At 32.8% G+C, this 17,428-nt stretch overlaps 3 protein-coding genes across 3 annotated transcripts; 1 reads left to right on the top strand and 2 right to left on the bottom strand.

The window, feature by feature from the left end:
• Positions 1–1,454: 1,454 nt before the first annotated feature.
• Positions 1,455–4,667, top strand: LOC134276760 (uncharacterized). Its single transcript, XM_062759046.1, has 4 exons — positions 1,455–1,579; positions 3,092–3,283; positions 3,588–3,636; positions 4,372–4,667. The coding sequence occupies exons 1-4, from the start codon at positions 1,492–1,494 to the stop codon at positions 4,556–4,558; spliced, it is 516 nt and encodes a 171-aa protein (XP_062615030.1). The 5' UTR covers positions 1,455–1,491; the 3' UTR covers positions 4,559–4,667.
• Positions 4,668–8,319: 3,652 nt separating this feature from the next.
• On the bottom strand, positions 8,320–11,419 carry LOC134276759 (putative nuclease HARBI1). Its single transcript, XM_062759045.1, has 5 exons — positions 10,999–11,419; positions 10,524–10,790; positions 9,715–9,785; positions 9,255–9,473; positions 8,320–8,679 (listed from the first exon to the last, which is right to left on the bottom strand). The coding sequence occupies exons 1-5, from the start codon at positions 11,267–11,269 to the stop codon at positions 8,488–8,490; spliced, it is 1,020 nt and encodes a 339-aa protein (XP_062615029.1). The 5' UTR covers positions 11,270–11,419; the 3' UTR covers positions 8,320–8,487.
• A 3,462-nt stretch (positions 11,420–14,881) lies between these two features.
• Positions 14,882–16,888, bottom strand: LOC134276758 (fibrinogen-like protein A). Its single transcript, XM_062759044.1, has 3 exons — positions 16,703–16,888; positions 15,653–15,817; positions 14,882–15,199 (listed from the first exon to the last, which is right to left on the bottom strand). Exons 1-3 carry the CDS (start codon positions 16,782–16,784, stop codon positions 14,952–14,954), a joined length of 495 nt encoding a protein of 164 aa, XP_062615028.1. The 5' UTR covers positions 16,785–16,888; the 3' UTR covers positions 14,882–14,951.
• Between the last annotated feature and the right edge of the window lie 540 nt (positions 16,889–17,428).

Here is a 17,428-nt window from a genome sequence, read left to right as displayed (position 1 = left end):
GGGGGGGGGGGGGGGGGGTAGTGGCCAACTTTTTTTCAACACCAACTATCTTTCAATTCAAACTTTTTGGGGTAAATTTTCTTTATAACACTATAACACTACACTGTGCTGAAATGTGGGGGGGCCAACCTTCCTTTCAGTAAACATTTTCTATAGTAAAGGTAATGTCGGGAGAAAAAGTGGGGGGTCCAGGCCCCCCCTGGCCCCCCTGATACTACGTGCCTGTTGCCAACTTTATTACCATTTAGTTTTTAAAAATAAAACTTTGTCTGATTATCTTGGACACAAAAACGACTTAACGGATACTAATTTGTCAAATCTATAATAACAAATACTGTAATGGACAAGAGTTACCCATATATTTCATTCCTATTTTAAAACTCTAACATGCTCTAATAAAGTTACAAAAAAAGTTCTCAAATACATGTGCATGAAATAATACTAGTATTAGGATTTTCATGCAATATTAGTGGGCTGAATTTAGGTCAGTCTTCTGGTGTGTTCACAGAGCAATAAAAATGTATTGCGCAATGACTCGCAGGGTCATAGCATATCTTGATATTACGTATGAGAAATACCATCATCGCAAACCACGGCCAAAATGTACGATCTTCTCGCATTCTGGAGAGAGGTTCATACGCATACAGACTCCGACCGTGACTTGAGACGACGGAAAATAGAGACAGAAAATATTTTGTATTGTGCATTTCTCTTTTTTTTTCTAGCAGCATACGAGGGTTGTCATGTACAAATCGTTTTTCCCGAAAAGTAGTGGGCGCTGCAAGATTTAATTTTTAGCAAGTATTTATTTATTATATCTTAGTGTATCTGAATTCTTTTGATAAAATATAGACAAAATTTTAATACTTTATTAACATGGTTTAATGTACTTACGCATGATAAAAAAAGGTTTACTTTACTTTTTAGTACAAAAATATAAATTTATATATTAAAATACAGGGCCCGGTTGTTCAAAAGTTGGTTAAATTTAACACAGTGGTTAAGGATAACTATGTGTTAAACCTTAATCATATGATTAGCTAACACAGTGGTTAAATTCTGTTGTTCAAAAGCAATTTAACGCATTGGTTAGCTAACACTGTGTTAACTGCTTAATCACTTGGTAATCACTTGGTTACCCCATAATGCACTTCTACTTCCTTTGTACACAATCATTGCTGACGTCGTCTGCTTGAAAAAGAATAGGAAAGCTAGGAGCACTAATTTCTCCTTAACTGAGGTAGAAATTATCAAAAATGAAGTAAAACTTCATCCTATTCTAGAGGCAAAACATAGTAACACGGTTACTAATGCTAAGAAGCAAGCCATTTGGCTTGAAATTGTCAGGAAAGTAAATGCTGTAGGGGTGGCAAAGAGGAGTTTGAGCGAAGTAAAAGACAAATGGCGTAACATGTGTCGGGAGGCCAAAATGAAATTTACCGAGAACAAAAGACAGGAGGAGGGCCTCCACCCACCCCTCTTTCCCAGACAATGCAGGATGTTGTCGACATGTATAAGGATGCCAGTTCCTTCCATGGGATTGAGGGGGGCATTGAAACCTCAATGCCTGGCTGTTCTGGTAAAATATGACTTTTTTGTGTTCATCAACAATAATCTTTTCTAATATGCTCATTATCTCTATATTTCATATGTATAAAAATAAAAAAAATAATGGGAAAATGATTAAAACTGTGATTAGAAGCTAGGCCAAAACACACAATGAAATAATGTCAACCTGTACTTTCATTGAATTTACTTTGTTTAAATAACTATATAATTATTTAATTATTACTTTATCACTTCAAAATAATATACTACTTCATTCAAAATATTGTACTTTAATCGGAAAAAAACTGTACAATATCCCATGATATTAGGCCTTAGCCGCCTACTTGACTTTGATGATTTTCGTCTGCTTCAAAACATGAAACCTTACTCAGTTGCTGTTAATTAAAATCTATATTTAAGACCTTCAAAAGGTTGGGTTATCTTTTCTGTCGTTATAAGGCCTATCTTTTATTTTATAAACCCAATTAACGCTGTTAACCATGATTGAATAGTTAACTTATATTGTCCTTTTTTCCGTATTTTCTTTCGATTTTGTTTACGTGACCTTGACCTTTTGATGGGGCTACTGTAGATCTAATACAATTTAACAAATCGAAAATATCAATCTAACACTTGGCATGCATGTAGAATTGCGATCGAACATGAAAGGTTTTAGTTTAGAAATTACATTATAATGCTCTCAGATTGCCGTTTGTAATCTTCCAAGTATGCCCTTCGAGTCAAAATGAAAATTAAGAGGCGAACTCACCATCAACATGTGCATCGGGTGTTTAAAATTTGATTAGCTTAGCACAAAATATGTTTCTTACATCTTGATTGATTATTTTTATTTTGAATTTGAGAGAAAAGTAGATTTCATATTAGTTGCAGTAATTAATCTTCAATTAAAATGGGAAGAATGAGGATACGGATGTCGAATCCGAAAATAATACACGTGGTTTGATCTATTTATATATGTCTCTGGTGTGGATCCATCTGAAGAGCCTCAACAAGTTTAATCAACCAATGCTTTAATACACATTCTGAAGTTATAGATAGGGTATAAATGGATTTTAAGATAAATAACTGTAATGCCCATCTTATCATCTTGACAAAAATTCAGAGTAAGGGGGGAGGGGGTGCCAATTTTTTCTAACATTAAAAATGTTTGTTTATAAATACATGTGGATTTGTTTCATTTAAAAAATAACAAATTTTAGAAGAAGAAAAAAACAAGAAAAATCACAAAATAACTATTCTTCAAGATGAAAAGAATATAAAAATTTAAAAGAATTTAAAAATATGACTTTGTATAGAATAAAGAAAATTAATTATTATTTTTATGTGTTCAATCATACAAATATAAATATCTATAAGAAAAGCGCTATAAATATCAAAAGTAAATATTTGATTAAAGATGTTGTCTGATAAATTTATGCTGTGAGTATATATATAAGAATTGCTTCATGAGGCTGCATACTACCATGGCAGTGCATGTGTATATAGGTAAGAAAGACTAATAATAATGATTTTTTTTCTATAGTAATATCCTCCATGGCAGTATCTCCCACTCAGACTGTAACTAAGGATCATGATGTGGACATTTGGCAAGATGCTTGTGAGAACCTTCCTGTGCCACCCCAATCTCCAGCAAGTCATGCATTCATTGTCATGGAGACACCCTTAGAGGAACCCCTTTCCCCACCTAGTCCACCAAGACAACTATGTGCCTCATGTAAATATCGCAGCAATATAATCATATACTTTCATGTTCTCAACTACTAAGAAAAAAAATAATTAAAAATAAAAGAAGGTAACAAAAATGTAAAAGTCAAAGACTTTAGTTCACTGACCATGCAGCAAGAATGGTACACATGTCCATTTTCCTTTTAATGAGATGGCGTATTCATATTTTTCTCATTGAAACCATAGCAATTTAAGCTGCACCAATTCAGTCTTGACTCTTGAAGATTAACATTTAAAATGCAAGATCCATAAAATAAATCACACAATATATGTTTTTTGTATATTTTATGCAGCATTGCCTGTCAGTACATGTAGTAGAGATCCAAACCAAGGAAAAGAGAGGTAAGGTTGTTCTCTCTCTCTCTCTTTATGCCCCTGTAATTAAATATTCAAGGGTACATGCATATATAGTTTTTGTACTGTCCGTCTGTCGGTCTTAAGCTTTCTATTTGTCGATCTGTAAAAACTTTAACCTTGTCTATGACTTTAGAGTGGGTGGTGTAAATATTTTTGACCTCTTGACCTTAAACATTGAGACTTTTGAAATATTTTAACCTTGGCCATATATAACTCTTGAAAAGGTGGTACCGTAACTATGGTTTTCATAGTTATTCCTATGGCAATGCCTTAAATTCTTTTGGATACCAATAATTTTGATCATTTGCCTTGACCTTGGAGTTTGACTTGCATTGGAGAAAATTCAACTCTGACAATTATGCTGCGACACGGGATCATCAGTGTTTCATAAACACATCTTGTTTCATTCTAAAACCCAACATGTAGTCTATAAATTGTAACATACTTATACTCTTGAGGTATCACTGTAAAAATTTTCAAAAAATGCTGACAATTTTTTTAATATATATACATGTTTTTATTCCATAGATGTACATTTACATGAATTATCTGTATAAAGTATAAAAAAAAAAACAGTCATAAAAATTAAATAAATAGATTAAATCTATTTATGACTATGACATACAATGTCAGAATACATTTGATTTCCTTATAAAACACATGTTCTGTAATATAAAGAATTTGATTTAAAAAAATATTTGAAAATCAAAATTATTTCAGGGAGAAGCGCAAGAGTGTGAAAAGGTCGGTGGAAGACGTATACAGGTTGCAGTGTGAGGTGCTGGAGGAGGAGAGAGAGAAGATCAAGAAGGAGAAAGAAAAATTAGATTTACAGATTCAGCTGTTACAAAATATTCTTAAAAGACAGGATGACGACAATACAGAGCTTTTTGCCTCACTCATGTAAACAAAATGGTCAATGCTTTAATTCTATAACTTTCCATAATACATTACTTATAGTCCCCTAGTCTATGTTAGAATTGAAATGTTACATAAAATGTACTAAGTTTAAAGTTCTCTTGAGAGAAAATGTATAATTCAATATTATGAAAAAATCAACAAAATATAATTTTATAGAAATAGTTTTCAGCTTAAAATGTGTCAAAATATGGAACATTGAACCAGTGGTTTCAGATATTTTGGTGATAACAAAAAATAATAACAACAAATAAGAGTTTCAAAAGTTAGTATATTATGATTTCACAATATTTGATCTTTGACCTCTTAATATTTCCATGACCTTTCTTATACATAAAGGGTTGAGACTCCTTCCCATGGCAAAGTGGAAGGCAGTTATTAAGCAGTTTCTTAGCCTTAACAGTTTAAACATTTAAGCAGTCCTAGAGCAGTTACTTAACCTTCCCCAGATTGCTAATGGATGAACAAACCTTTTGCAATTTATAAGCAGTTTTCTTAGCCTTACCAGTTTCTTAGCAGTTCATAGGCAGTTTCTTAGCAGTTCATAGGCAGTTACTTAAGCAGTTCATAGGCAGTTACTTAAGCAGTTTTTGCTAATTGCTAGTGGACTTCCAGTATACTGCTTATCTATATCCCTTTTACCACATAAATATTAATGAATCACAAAGACGTTTTCTGGTATCAAACTTGAAATACTAAGCAATAATAGATCAATTGTTACATTTTAATTTATTGTATTTTGTACAATTGTATAACTACACAATCAAGCAATCAGAGATTGCTATGATGAATGTTTAAAATTTTTCAAACACAGTGACTGTTTTATGTGTCTGTTATTTTACATGTATCTTATTTACATAAACAACCATGCAGTTATACTCACTGACTTTTTAGAAAACTTATATATCCCAGGGCATATAATGCTCAACAAGATTCAACACTTTAGGGTATAATCAAAATGTCAAAATTAAGAAACAGCAATAAATATCCACTTCATACATTAAACAGCAGTTATTGCTTTTTTAAGAGCCTTGTCATCGCTATTGTGGTCCTTAAAGTCTCTTTTTCTATTACAAACAGTTCCAGAAAGGCTTGATAGCGAAAATTAATTGTCGCGAACAAGTTTACTCCCGGTAAATCGCGAAATAAAGTCGTCGCGAATAAAAGTTGGTTAACAGTATTGTTGGGATTTTCTATATCCTTATATAAACCACAAAAGTATTTCAATTGGCACTGTTTTGGTATATATATATATATATATATTTGTGTATGCAAACTACAGTTTTGTCCCACTCCTGTTCTAAAAGTCTGTAAATGGAAAGGAAATTAATTATGAAACAGATTGTAATTCAATTTATCTCTTTATTAAAGGCCACATATATATTGTACTTACCAGTTGTTAAAAATTTTTTCTAAATTCTGTGTGAACAATACAACATGGCACCCAGAATTCAATTTTGGCGATCAGTTGTTGAGTTCCTGTTGTTAATATTTGTTGGAACATTGAGCCCAACATAAAATTTCTCTTGAACCCAATCAAATTATACAAGGAAACTGCTTTTATACTGCTTACAAAACTGTTTAGGAAAGCTGTCTTGTCCTCAAGCATATGCAGCTAAGATATAACTGCAAGAGAAACTTATTACTGCTTAAAAACTGCTAAGGAAAACTGTTTACTCCCAAGGCCCTAGCAGTTATTAGGGAGCAGTAAAAACTAAACTGCATGAAACTGTTTGAAAACTGCTAAAAATTTGTAAAACTGCTAAAGAACTGCCTAATAACTGCCTATATAGGCAGTTCACTTTTCCATGGGTTAATATCAGAACTGATTTCTTTAAGGTGATAGCAAATCATGGCATAAACATAAACAGTAATAAAAATGTAATCTCTTGAAATGTTACAGTTATTTCTTTTATTTTAAAAATCAAAAAAATCTATTCTGTGTGACATCAAAAATGGGGGACTATCATTTTCTGAATTTTCTTGTTTGTATTGTTATATATACTTACAGTTTAATACCAGTAACTGTTAATTGTTATAGAGTGTGCCAAAATCTGTTTCAGTTTATGAATTAAATGAATTTTTTTAAATTATTTAAGAACATGATAATTATAATGTGATATTTTGATTTAAAAGTTACTTGTTATACCTGTTTGTTGTACTCAGCATAAATTCATATTTAAGATATCTATTATATCTTTGTTGACATGTATTATACTGTTAAACTGATAGAATTTAATCGCTGATTAATAAAATGTTGCTTATAGAGTTTCCTATCATTCTTATTTAAGGTACATGTAATCCAGGCATAACTAACCATTAATTTATATGTTTACCCTAATATGATGACCTTCATGTGTTAGTGAAGAGTTATCTCCTCTTGATTTAAATCATTTGATAAATAGAGAATAATACATACCCTTTTCCACATCACATCCTGTATCAGCCCGAGACACCAATATCAGCCAGAGGGCCGAAGGCCCGAGGGCTGATATTGGTCGAGGGCTGATACAGGATGTGATGTGGAAAAGGGTATGTTTTATTATATTTATTACATACTTAGTAATAAAATACAGAACACATTCAGTTGAGAAGAAAATAAGTAAATAACCATGCATGTACTTCTTACATACATGTACATAGTCTAATGTTTCATACGATTTGGGTTTGTTTCTACTTCTATTTCAATGCACTTGATCCGTAGTAATTTGAAAATAATCTATAGTATTACATGTATTTGTAAATTAAGATTAACCTTATTTTCAAAAAGTTAAAATTAAGAGAATATGAACCCACCAAAAATTGTATATGATCACAAGTACTGTTATTGTGGTTTAATTTACTAAGGGTGTGATATTGACGTCACAATAGCCCTATCAGCCCTGCAGGGCTGATATGGATTTGCAGGGCTGATACGGATATCAGCCCCGCAAATCCATATCAGCCCTGCAGGGCTGATACGGCTATTGTGACGTCAGCCATATCGCATATGCACAAAAACCTGTATTTATTACTAAGTGTGTAATAAATAGAGAATAATACATACCCTTTTCCATATCACATCCTGTATCAGCCCGAGACACCAATATCAGCCAGAGGGCCGAAGGCCCAAGGGCTGATATTGGTGTCTCGGGCTGATACAGGATGTGATGTGGAAAAGGGTATGTTTTATTATTATTTATTACATACTTAGTAATAAAATACAGAACACATTAAGTTGAGAAGAAAATAAGTAAATAATCATGCATGGACTTCTTACAGAAATATACATGATCTATTGTCTCATACTATTTGGGTTTGTTTCTACTTCTATTTCAATGCACTCGATCCGTAATTTAAAATAATCTATTACATGTATTTGTAAATTAAGATTTAAACCTTATTTTCAAAAATTTAGAATTAAGAGAATAATAAAAAAACAAAAATTGTGTACAATCACAAGTACTGTTTTTGTGGTTTGATTTACTAAGGGTGTGATATTGACGTCACAATAGCCGTATCAGCCCTGCAGGGCTGATATGGATTTGCGGGGCTGATATAGGTTATCAGTCCCGCAAATCCATATCAGCCCTGCAGGGCTGATACGGCTATTGTGACGTCAGCCATATCGCATATGCAAAAAACCTGTATTTATTATTAATAAAGTGAAGTAAACAAAAACAATGGTCAGTGAAATCATTCCTAATAATGTAGCTAGATGAACCAATCTATAATTTCCATGGAATAGTTTAAATTTGGTAATTATGGCAATATTTTTTTTTAATTTGTAGCTGGTGAAATCATTCCTTTTCTACTAATGATGTTTCAATTTAACACTTTTAGCATATTTCATTTCTAAGAGGTAATTATTAATAGTTATGATATGATATTAAGTCTTATTATGGGTACAATTCCTTATACATATTCAAATATCAGTTATTAGCTAAAGTAATGCTGTGTTACATAGTCCCGCACCCCTCTTCCATCTTGTTGGCCTTGAAATGCAGGTACCTGGGGCTGGTCTTCCTCAACTTCATCATCATCCTCAGGCTCTCCAAGGTTAATGGCGATGTTGTGGAGGACAACACATGCTATGATGATTCTGCATGCCCTGTCAGGCTTCATTCGTATCTACAATCACAATGCATTGAAAGTGTAAATTTACCTGCATTATAAGCATGAAAAGCAAGATGTTTTTGCTGAAACACTATGCGCAAAGTTCCAAAAACTATTTTTAGCATATAGGTCACAGTCAAAGTCACAAGGTCATTGGCCTTGATGTCCATTGAAAGAGCTTAATTAGTGAAGTAAGCAAACCAACCTTATAAAGTCTTCATCTTTCATGGTTCAATAGTTATGTGAAAAGTTCGAAAAAGCTATTTTTAGCATCTAGGTCACAGTCAAGGTCATAAGGTCATTGACATTGATGTCATTTGAAAGGACTTTTCCAGTGGAGTATGCATGCATACCTAATATGAAGTCTCTATATCTCTCATGGTTCAAAAGTTATTGTGAAGGTTAAAGTTGACAACAGACAGACAGACAGACAGATAAACAGACAAACAGACAGGGCAAAACAATATATGCCTTGGATCTATCGAGGGCATATATATATAAAAATTGTTTTACTGTAAATAGCACTTACATGTATTTAATTTTGTCAACAAAAAAAAAATACTTGATTGTTAATATATTAAACAACATACCTCTGAGTGAAGAACATGAAACCTTCGTTTGAGCCGTCCAAAGGTGCGCTCAATTTCACTTCTTGTTCTTGCATGGGCTTGATTGTACTTCTCCTCAGGTTCAGTCTGGGGATTGGCATAAGGAGTTAAAAGAAATGGTCGGCAAGCATATCCACTATCTCCTAGCAGAACTCCATTTTCAAATAGTCCATTTTCTTCCTCCTCCAAATATGTTCTGATCTGACAAATACAATTCCAAGTCAACTTACAAAATAATCCTTATCCATATATAGACTCTCAATATATTTGTTGTGAATAACAGATTTAAGGAAATAAATTGAGATAAAGATCATGAAATGGGTATAAAATGCACTCATGAGAGAATGGAAGTTATATGATGAGAGAGAAGGATCAAATGTGTGTTGCATGCGATCAGCACTCTTTAAAAAATTATTTAAATATTATGATATTGTCCTTATACCTGTGATGTTCTGAAGATGTGGGAATCATGTACAGACCCAGGCCAGGATGCATTGATGTTTGTAACTTTTCCTGTAATAGATTTAGTTAAGTAGCAGTTATAGTTATCAACAACTAGTAATTGATTATTACTTACATTGTATCATTATCAAATTGATTTAAATCACATGCACTTTCTATGAAGTGTGTGTGGGGGGGGGGGGGGGGGGGGGCAGGTGGGGCAGGTGGTGCATTATTTAATATCAATATAACTGTGGAGGACATTACTTGCAATGTCACAGATTCAGTGTTGTATATTCAACAACCAATTGCAAATACATATGGAAAATTCATGATGTATATCATTCAAGATTAGATTCATTTAAAAAAATGAATATTGGACTAAAATTATTTTTTAAATTATTTTCAATATTTACACTTATATCTTCAGATCAATCTCCTTTTCAATTTTTATTTACCACATGAATTTATTTTTCTTGTACATGCACTACTCTTGTGTGACAATGCACTGATGTATTCTAACAGGTACTTGTTGTAAAATGAATACTCAGTATATGGATCCGCCACATCTTTTTTCGAAGGGGAGGTTAATCTACATGACATGCATAGATCATTTAAAAAAAAAACGTTTAAACAATTAATACACAACTACAGTACGATAATTATGGAAGAGGGATTGTTAAAGGATGTGTGAAAAACCTATTAATTCAATACAAGTATATAGAAATTACGAAGTTTTAGTAAATGTTTAAAAACCCCATCGAACGAAAATGATACAAGGGGCCTGAAAAAAGTCAGTTATATTCCTACCATCGTGGTCACATACAGCTTGGACGTTGATACTGTGGTATCCTTTCCTATTTAGGAAGGAATTTTCGTCATGTGATGGGGCCTGGATCCGTACATGAGTCCCATCGATGCATCCGACTACATTGGGGAAACCTGCTAGCCGGTAAAACCCAGTTTTGATGCTAGATTTTGTTGTTGCGTCAGGCCATCGAATAAATGTGTCAGCTTTCATAACCAGTGCTTCGGTGACTCTCTTAATGGTGCGGGATACTGTGCTTTTGTCAAACCCTGTTCAAATTTGAATAACTTGTATATTTTTTTTCTATATCGACAGACTCTTTAATCAGCGTTTTACTTTAATCATGCATTATATAAACACGACGTTTTCAAAGCACTGTGTCGATTTTATTTCACTTGAACTTTAATAATAAATTTTCAACTTGAGTGTATTTTTTAACAGTTATGTAGTATGTGTTCCGTAGTTCTTTAATTGTACCTAGAGTGTCCCCGACAACCTGCAAAAAGCTGCCACTTGCAAGGTAGCGCAAGGTAATCATTACTTGATGCTGGACGCTAAGCGCACAGTTCCTATTGGTGGCTCTTTCCAAGTCATTTTTGATGACATCACCAATAAAATTTATGCCATGCTGACCAAACCGGTACCTTCTTCTCAATTCAGCATCAGTCCAACCTTCTAAATTCGTGTGAAGTCGGAAAACACGCTGTTTTCTGGGTCCAGGCGGGTGATTTAGAAAGTTGGCGGCCATATTTAATCACGGTGTTAACTTCTTAATCTACCTACCGTAGGTGGATTAAATTTAACACAGATTTAACACCTTGTTAACACAAACACAATTTTGAACAACAGTTAACCATGTGGTTAAATTTAACACATTATTTAACACAGAGAAAACACTGTGTTAAATTTAACCATCTTTTGAACAACCGGGCCCAGGTAGATATATGGTGAAAAATTGACATAAACTTTTATAATTTGAATATCATTTTACAAAATCTTACATTTTTTCTGATTTACTGCCAGTTGCGATTTGACGTAGCGGGTTTGCTTTGGACTCATGGACCTGAAGAAGTCCATCCTTACGTCGCGGATTGGACTCCCACTGCGTGACATGGATATCGGCCCTTAATTCAGATTGAAATCCAGTGTTGCAGTTAATTTCTAGCCAGAAAAATATCTCTCGCTGCTAAAAATTTTATTCTCGAAAAGAACATTACACAAATAAAATCATTCATACTACCGTCTTTCAGTACTCACAGTACTTTGATTCTTTTCTCTTTATAGTTTTAGTGCAGTGCATAGGAAGATGATAGACTCGGCTATCAACACTGCTTTAAGAATCACATCTTCCATTTTTATTATTTTCACAGTGAGAGAGAAATATGGCGGGGGAAATACATGTGGAAATAAGTAGTTTATTTCTAATCTTACGATATGCATTAGCGTGAGTACATGAAAGCATAATGAAACAAAAGTAATATACTTGTATTATACTACAAATCTAATAATGTTTACCGGCATTACCATTGCATCAATGTATTTCAATACAAAAATTTATATTCATGGCATAAGAATCATCGAGAGAACTAGAGCAAAGCTCGTTGCAAAGCAACGTGTAGGTCTTCCGTCCTATTTGACCGGAAGTAACTTTTATTTAAAAAAAAAGAGAAATGAAGTCTCTGATGATTTAAATCTTCTAAATCTATGTTGAAAATTGCAAAAGTAAGCCATTTTTCGCTACTTCCTGTTTGACCAGAAGTGACGTCGACGGACGGAAAATTAAGTTTCATGCTTCCAGTGACAAATATTTCCCCAAAACATGTTAAAAACGGCAAAAATATGCAGTTCTGGACTACTTCCGGTTTGGCGGGACGTGACATCACAGGACGTTTTTTACAAGTAGATTTTACAAGAAATTTTCAACAACTTTGCTTCTTTGATGTATAGCAAGTTCTCAATACTTTTTGAGATATCTTGAAAAAACTTAAGGCCCCTCTAGATCCCTTAATTTAGGGGTCAGCCCTTTTTCCGAGATATCATTTGAAAGATATTTGAATTCTGCACAAATTAAGTTCTATATATTTTAACATAATATTTTTAGTTTAGAAGATAAAAAGGAAAATATGAGTAATTTTTGGCTCTTTTAAGCGTTTTAATTTTTGACCCCTATATAGCGCCATTTTGAATAGAGAAATCGAAAAACGAAAACCGATGTGCACAACTTCAATCCTTCTATTATCTAAATCAGTAGAATTTTTGCTCCAGTTTAAGCTGTCCCTGAGCCTTTGTCTGGAAACGAAAGCCTAATGATTTTCGTTTAAAGGGAAATAACTCGAAACCGGAAGTGACTTTTTGATATTTTCGACAGCATTCTGATAGAATTTAATAACTTCTAGTATCTCTGAAAATTTGAGCGAAATCAATTTAGAAATAATTGAGATATGAGGCTTCAAAGTTAGCGTCTAGGAAGTAGAAAAAAAAAGAATAATAATCTTTACCAAAAGAATCAGTAGAAGGTCTTCCGTTGGAAACGGAAGACCTTACAATAACACGCACTACTGAATACAGGGTTATTTTAGTCCAAGTGAGGATAGGTCCAGAGAGGCAAAAATTTTCCTTTATACAGTATTACTTTTATATTCACCTGAGCATTTGGAAAAAGCACACATCACATCAGAACTGAAAGTTTACTGAGGGGGGGGGGTATCTTGAATTTTAACCCCCCAGGGGGTCATGATTTGAACAAACTTGAATCTACACTACCTGAGGAAGATTCCTTATAAATATCACTAAGCATGGCTTTAAAGTACTTGAAAAGAAGTTTTTTTAAAGGTTTCCCTAGATATTCGAATGTAAAACTTTTATCGGCCATTTGACCCCACTCTACTGCCGGGGGTCATGATATGATCAAACTTGAATCTACACTACCTGGGGATGATTCCACATGAGTTTCATCTTTCCTGGTCCAGTGGTTCTTGAGAAGAAGATTTTTAAAGATTTTTCCAATATATTCCTATGTAAAACTTTGATCGGCCATTTTGGCCCCACCCTACCCCTGGGGGTCATCTTTGAACAAACTTGAATCTACACTACCTGAGGATGATTCCACATGAGTTTCATCTTTCCGGGCCCAGTGGTTCTTGAGAAGAAGATTTTTAAAGATTTTTCCTATATATTCCTATGTAAAACTTTGATCGACCATTTTGGATCCACCCTACCCCTGGGGGTCATGATTTGAACAAACTTGAATCTACACTACCTGAGGATGATTCCACATGAGTTTCATCTTTCCGGGACCCGTGGTTATTTAGGAGAAGATTTTTTAAAAATGTCATTAATTTTTCTCTAATTCATAGTTATCTCCCCTTGAAAAAGGGCGTGGCCCTTCATTTTAACAAACTTGAATCCCCTTTACCCAAGGATACTTTGTAGCAAGTTTGGTTGAAATTGACCCAGTGGGTCTTTAGAAGAAGATGAAAATGTAAAAAGTTTACAACAACGACAACGCCAACGACGACAACGACAGACAACGGACACATTTTTGATCAGAAAAGCTCACTTGAGCCTTTGGCTCAGGTGAGCTAAAAAGTATATACGTTAAAAATGCGTGACTGCAGGGAAGGGGGTTAAATCATCTACATTACTAAAACTCAAGATATTCAAAATCTAAAGACATTAAGTCTGTTTTCGGTTCATCGTCTTGGACTTAGGGCACATATCATACACAAAAAGTTAACATTCTACAGACTGTTACTAAAGTTCTGACAGTTGTATATAGCAGGAAGCATATAAGTTATTCCTGAATAATTATGATAATTACACCAACATATGCCAACCATTTGAACGTGCAAACAATATTAAAATAATATAGAAACGCTTTTGAGTAATTGCTTTAGCAAAAATTACTATTATGATCAGATTTATTTATTTCCAATTTCTCCGTTCGTTTATAGCTTTTTTAAGATTGATAATTTTAAGTTGCACGATACTAGATCAACAAACATTTTTCTTTCTTGCTTTGAGCAACATTTCATTAAACGAAATAACTGAAAATTTCCACATCATGAATTTCTACCAATCACAAATAAGAGGAAGTGCAAAGTCTGAATACTGTAGAATACTTCAACTCTTCCTTCGAAGGAATATTGCCATCATTATAATGTCTTTTGCGGTGTATTTAACGTGTACATCAACATTGAATGATGCATAAAATGAAATAGATGTGAATTCAACAAGAAAAAACACTAAGATTTGTCTTTATAGACTTTTTAAAATTCAATTGGTACACAGAATTTCATTTTAGAAAAAAAAAAAATCAAGATGCAAATATTTTTTAATATTTTTTATTAAGTAATTTTATGTGGAGAGTTTAAGAAGTTTTAGTAAATTATAGAAATAATCTAGAATAAACTTGATTTAACAAGAAATGTTCAATGTTCCTTTAACCTCATCATCATTCGGGTTGAACTCATGACATGAGAAAATGTATTATTCCAGTAGTACCACGTTAATCCCTGATATCCAACAATTCCATACAGCCCGTTCAGATTGCTGAGCCCACATGACACATACCACCATCCACTTTGACCAAACGAAGCACAGTTAAAACCTTCATATGCATCATTATCCATGTCATATGTAGAAAACTTGAATCCACTATGAGGACCTAAACTGTCGGCTGAATAATTATCAAGTGCAAAAATAGAAGAGTTTCACATCAGTTAACCATTGGATTAATTGTAAAGAATTAGATTAATACTTTTGAGATGAATTAAGGGGAAAATTAATTTCATATGTAAAGATGTTCTGTAATATTCTCTTTCCTTAAAATACAATAAATATATGTTATATATAAGTTATTAAAAAGCATAGCTACACTAAGTTAAAAGAAAAATATACACTTTTCGTTGATATGTTAAATCAAAAAGACCGAATACTTCATATCTGTAAGCAGGGTTTTATCATAACGAAAAAATGAAAGGATTTTAGTTGTTTTTTTTTTACTGGAGTAATACAGATCAATCAACGAAGATAATTTGCTATGAAATCATCCTTCTAAATGATCATAATGCTATTGTAAATATCACTTAAACTTATAATGTTTAAAATCTTCATGAATCTATGAACTTACATGCATTTCCAGTATATCCTGTGATGGTTAATTTATATAAAGTTTCAGGGCTGTCTACCGAGAACTGGGAGTACTTGGCATACCGATATTCTCCTAATTGGTCAGTCAATTCAATTCTGAGCTCAAAATTTCTGTCTCCGCTTATCTCATGTAGAGCTTGATTACCTATAATTATATTCAAAAAAATTTGCATACATTTTTGTTAGCAAAATAGTAAATACTCCAAAATAAATGAATAGATAAATTATTGAAAATAAAAAATATATAAATCTATAAAAACTTTTTTGACTTAAAACGATATCAATTTATTTAAATTAATAATCCATCATTACAATATAATGCTTACTTATTTTTTTAATAGAATACACGAGTTTTCTATAACATCTAAATACACCATTTTTTTTTTACTTTTTAGAAAATTTAGTAAAAACACTCCTTCGGCGATACAAAAATCAAAGGGAGATCCAATACCTTTTTATTCTTTTGATAGAAAAATTAATACACTTATGTGTCGCAGTCATGTTTACTTATCGGATAGTTGGATAGTGACGGTGTATCCCGATAAAATTCTTAACATTGCTACTGTACAAAATATATAATATATATTATCTAATGATCAGGGTATTTCATTTTAAAGAACTATATGCGGTATATTGCATATATTTGCCCCCCACAAAAGTCAAATTTTGAAAACTTCCTGAAATGTGCTGAATTCAATAAATTGTATGAGAAATATAAATTAACAGAAAATATTATAATGTCAAAGCAGTGTATTCACGATTTTTGTTTTTATGACGTCACAAACTAGTCCGATTTTAAATCCTTTTTCAGAAAGAGGACAAAATGGACAAAATTTCAACAATTTTAGCTTTAAAATGTTTGCGACGTCATTACGTACATATGGCGTCATTACTTATGAAAATATTCAGTGCTTTGAAGTCAGCATATACTTCGCTGTTAAATAACTTAATTGAATATATCTCCATCAAAGTTTGATTTTGGGGGCAAATATTGGTTATATTAGCGAATAAAGTTCTTTCCTGTGTATACCTAGGTAGAATTCTGTATCCAGAGTTCCAAATCCGTCGGAATACTCAGTCCAGTTTCTGTCAAAATCTACACTTCCGTCCATACGCTTTTGAAAGACCTTTCAGAGGAATGTCAGTAAAGCATATTAATTTAATAGCATTTTATCATTTGTATTGCATCTAATCAGAGCAAGTTGAAACAGAAATTCAACCACTGATATCTAGAATTTTCCTATTTTTTTATTTTTGAAATATAATGTACTACTTCTACATTGCTGCATACATGAAAAAAAAGGGGGGTATTTTGTTTCCATTATACTATCATTACGATTTGTGTATCCGAGTTTTCCAAATTATCATTTCCGAATTTCTCAAACTGAATTATTGGTATTCATTTCATTTACGTTCACTTATTCTGAAATAGTCATGCATAGGCTATGAAGTTATTAAAAGAGATTTAATGTACATGTATATGTAATTTTAAAAAAGAAATTACAGAAATTGAACACATTTTTAAAACTGATTTTACTTACAATCCACCGGCCTCCATCAGTTGTCATGTCGCAAAACAGATTGCAAGTTTTACCATTTGTTAACGTTATCGAATATTCATACGAAGATGTTGATGGAGAAACCAAATTTCCACTGCAACCTTAAATCAACACAATTAATTTTTATAAGGTATCTTAAGTTTCTAATAAATATTACATACAATGGCAAATAAAAACGACATGACAGAATCTTACCA

Source organism: Saccostrea cucullata, unplaced genomic scaffold (genome assembly GCF_032062105.1).
Source record: "Saccostrea cucullata isolate Sc308-1 unplaced genomic scaffold, CSIRO_AGI_Scuc_v1 ctg7201, whole genome shotgun sequence".
NCBI classification, from domain to species: Eukaryota; Metazoa; Mollusca; class Bivalvia; order Ostreida; family Ostreidae; genus Saccostrea; species Saccostrea cuccullata.
Note: the sequence above shows the minus strand (reverse complement) of the source record. Positions and strands in the feature narration are given on the sequence as shown.

Excerpts from the sequence above, each read along its gene's own strand:
- LOC134276760 (XM_062759046.1), top strand. The coding sequence starts at position 1,492 with ATGCAGGATGTTGTCGACATGTATAAGGATGCCAGTTCCTTCCATGGG. Across the intron at positions 3,284-3,587 it reads AAGACAACTATGTGCCTCAT|CATTGCCTGTCAGTACATGT; the intron begins GTAAATATCGCA and ends TATTTTATGCAG. Across the intron at positions 3,637-4,371 it reads CCAAACCAAGGAAAAGAGAG|GGAGAAGCGCAAGAGTGTGA; the intron begins GTAAGGTTGTTC and ends AAATTATTTCAG.
- LOC134276759 (XM_062759045.1), bottom strand. The coding sequence starts at position 11,269 with ATGGCCGCCAACTTTCTAAATCACCCGCCTGGACCCAGAAAACAGCGT. Across the intron at positions 10,791-10,998 it reads GGTTGTCGGGGACACTCTAG|GGTTTGACAAAAGCACAGTA; the intron begins GTACAATTAAAG and ends AAATTTGAACAG. Across the intron at positions 9,474-9,714 it reads ACATCTTCAGAACATCACAG|ATCAGAACATATTTGGAGGA; the intron begins GTATAAGGACAA and ends TGTATTTGTCAG.
- LOC134276758 (XM_062759044.1), bottom strand. The coding sequence starts at position 16,784 with ATGGACGGAAGTGTAGATTTTGACAGAAACTGGACTGAGTATTCCGAC. Across the intron at positions 15,818-16,702 it reads GGATACAGAATTCTACCTAG|GTAATCAAGCTCTACATGAG; the intron begins GTATACACAGGA and ends ATATAATTATAG. Across the intron at positions 15,200-15,652 it reads AGGATATACTGGAAATGCAT|CCGACAGTTTAGGTCCTCAT; the intron begins GTAAGTTCATAG and ends ATAATTATTCAG.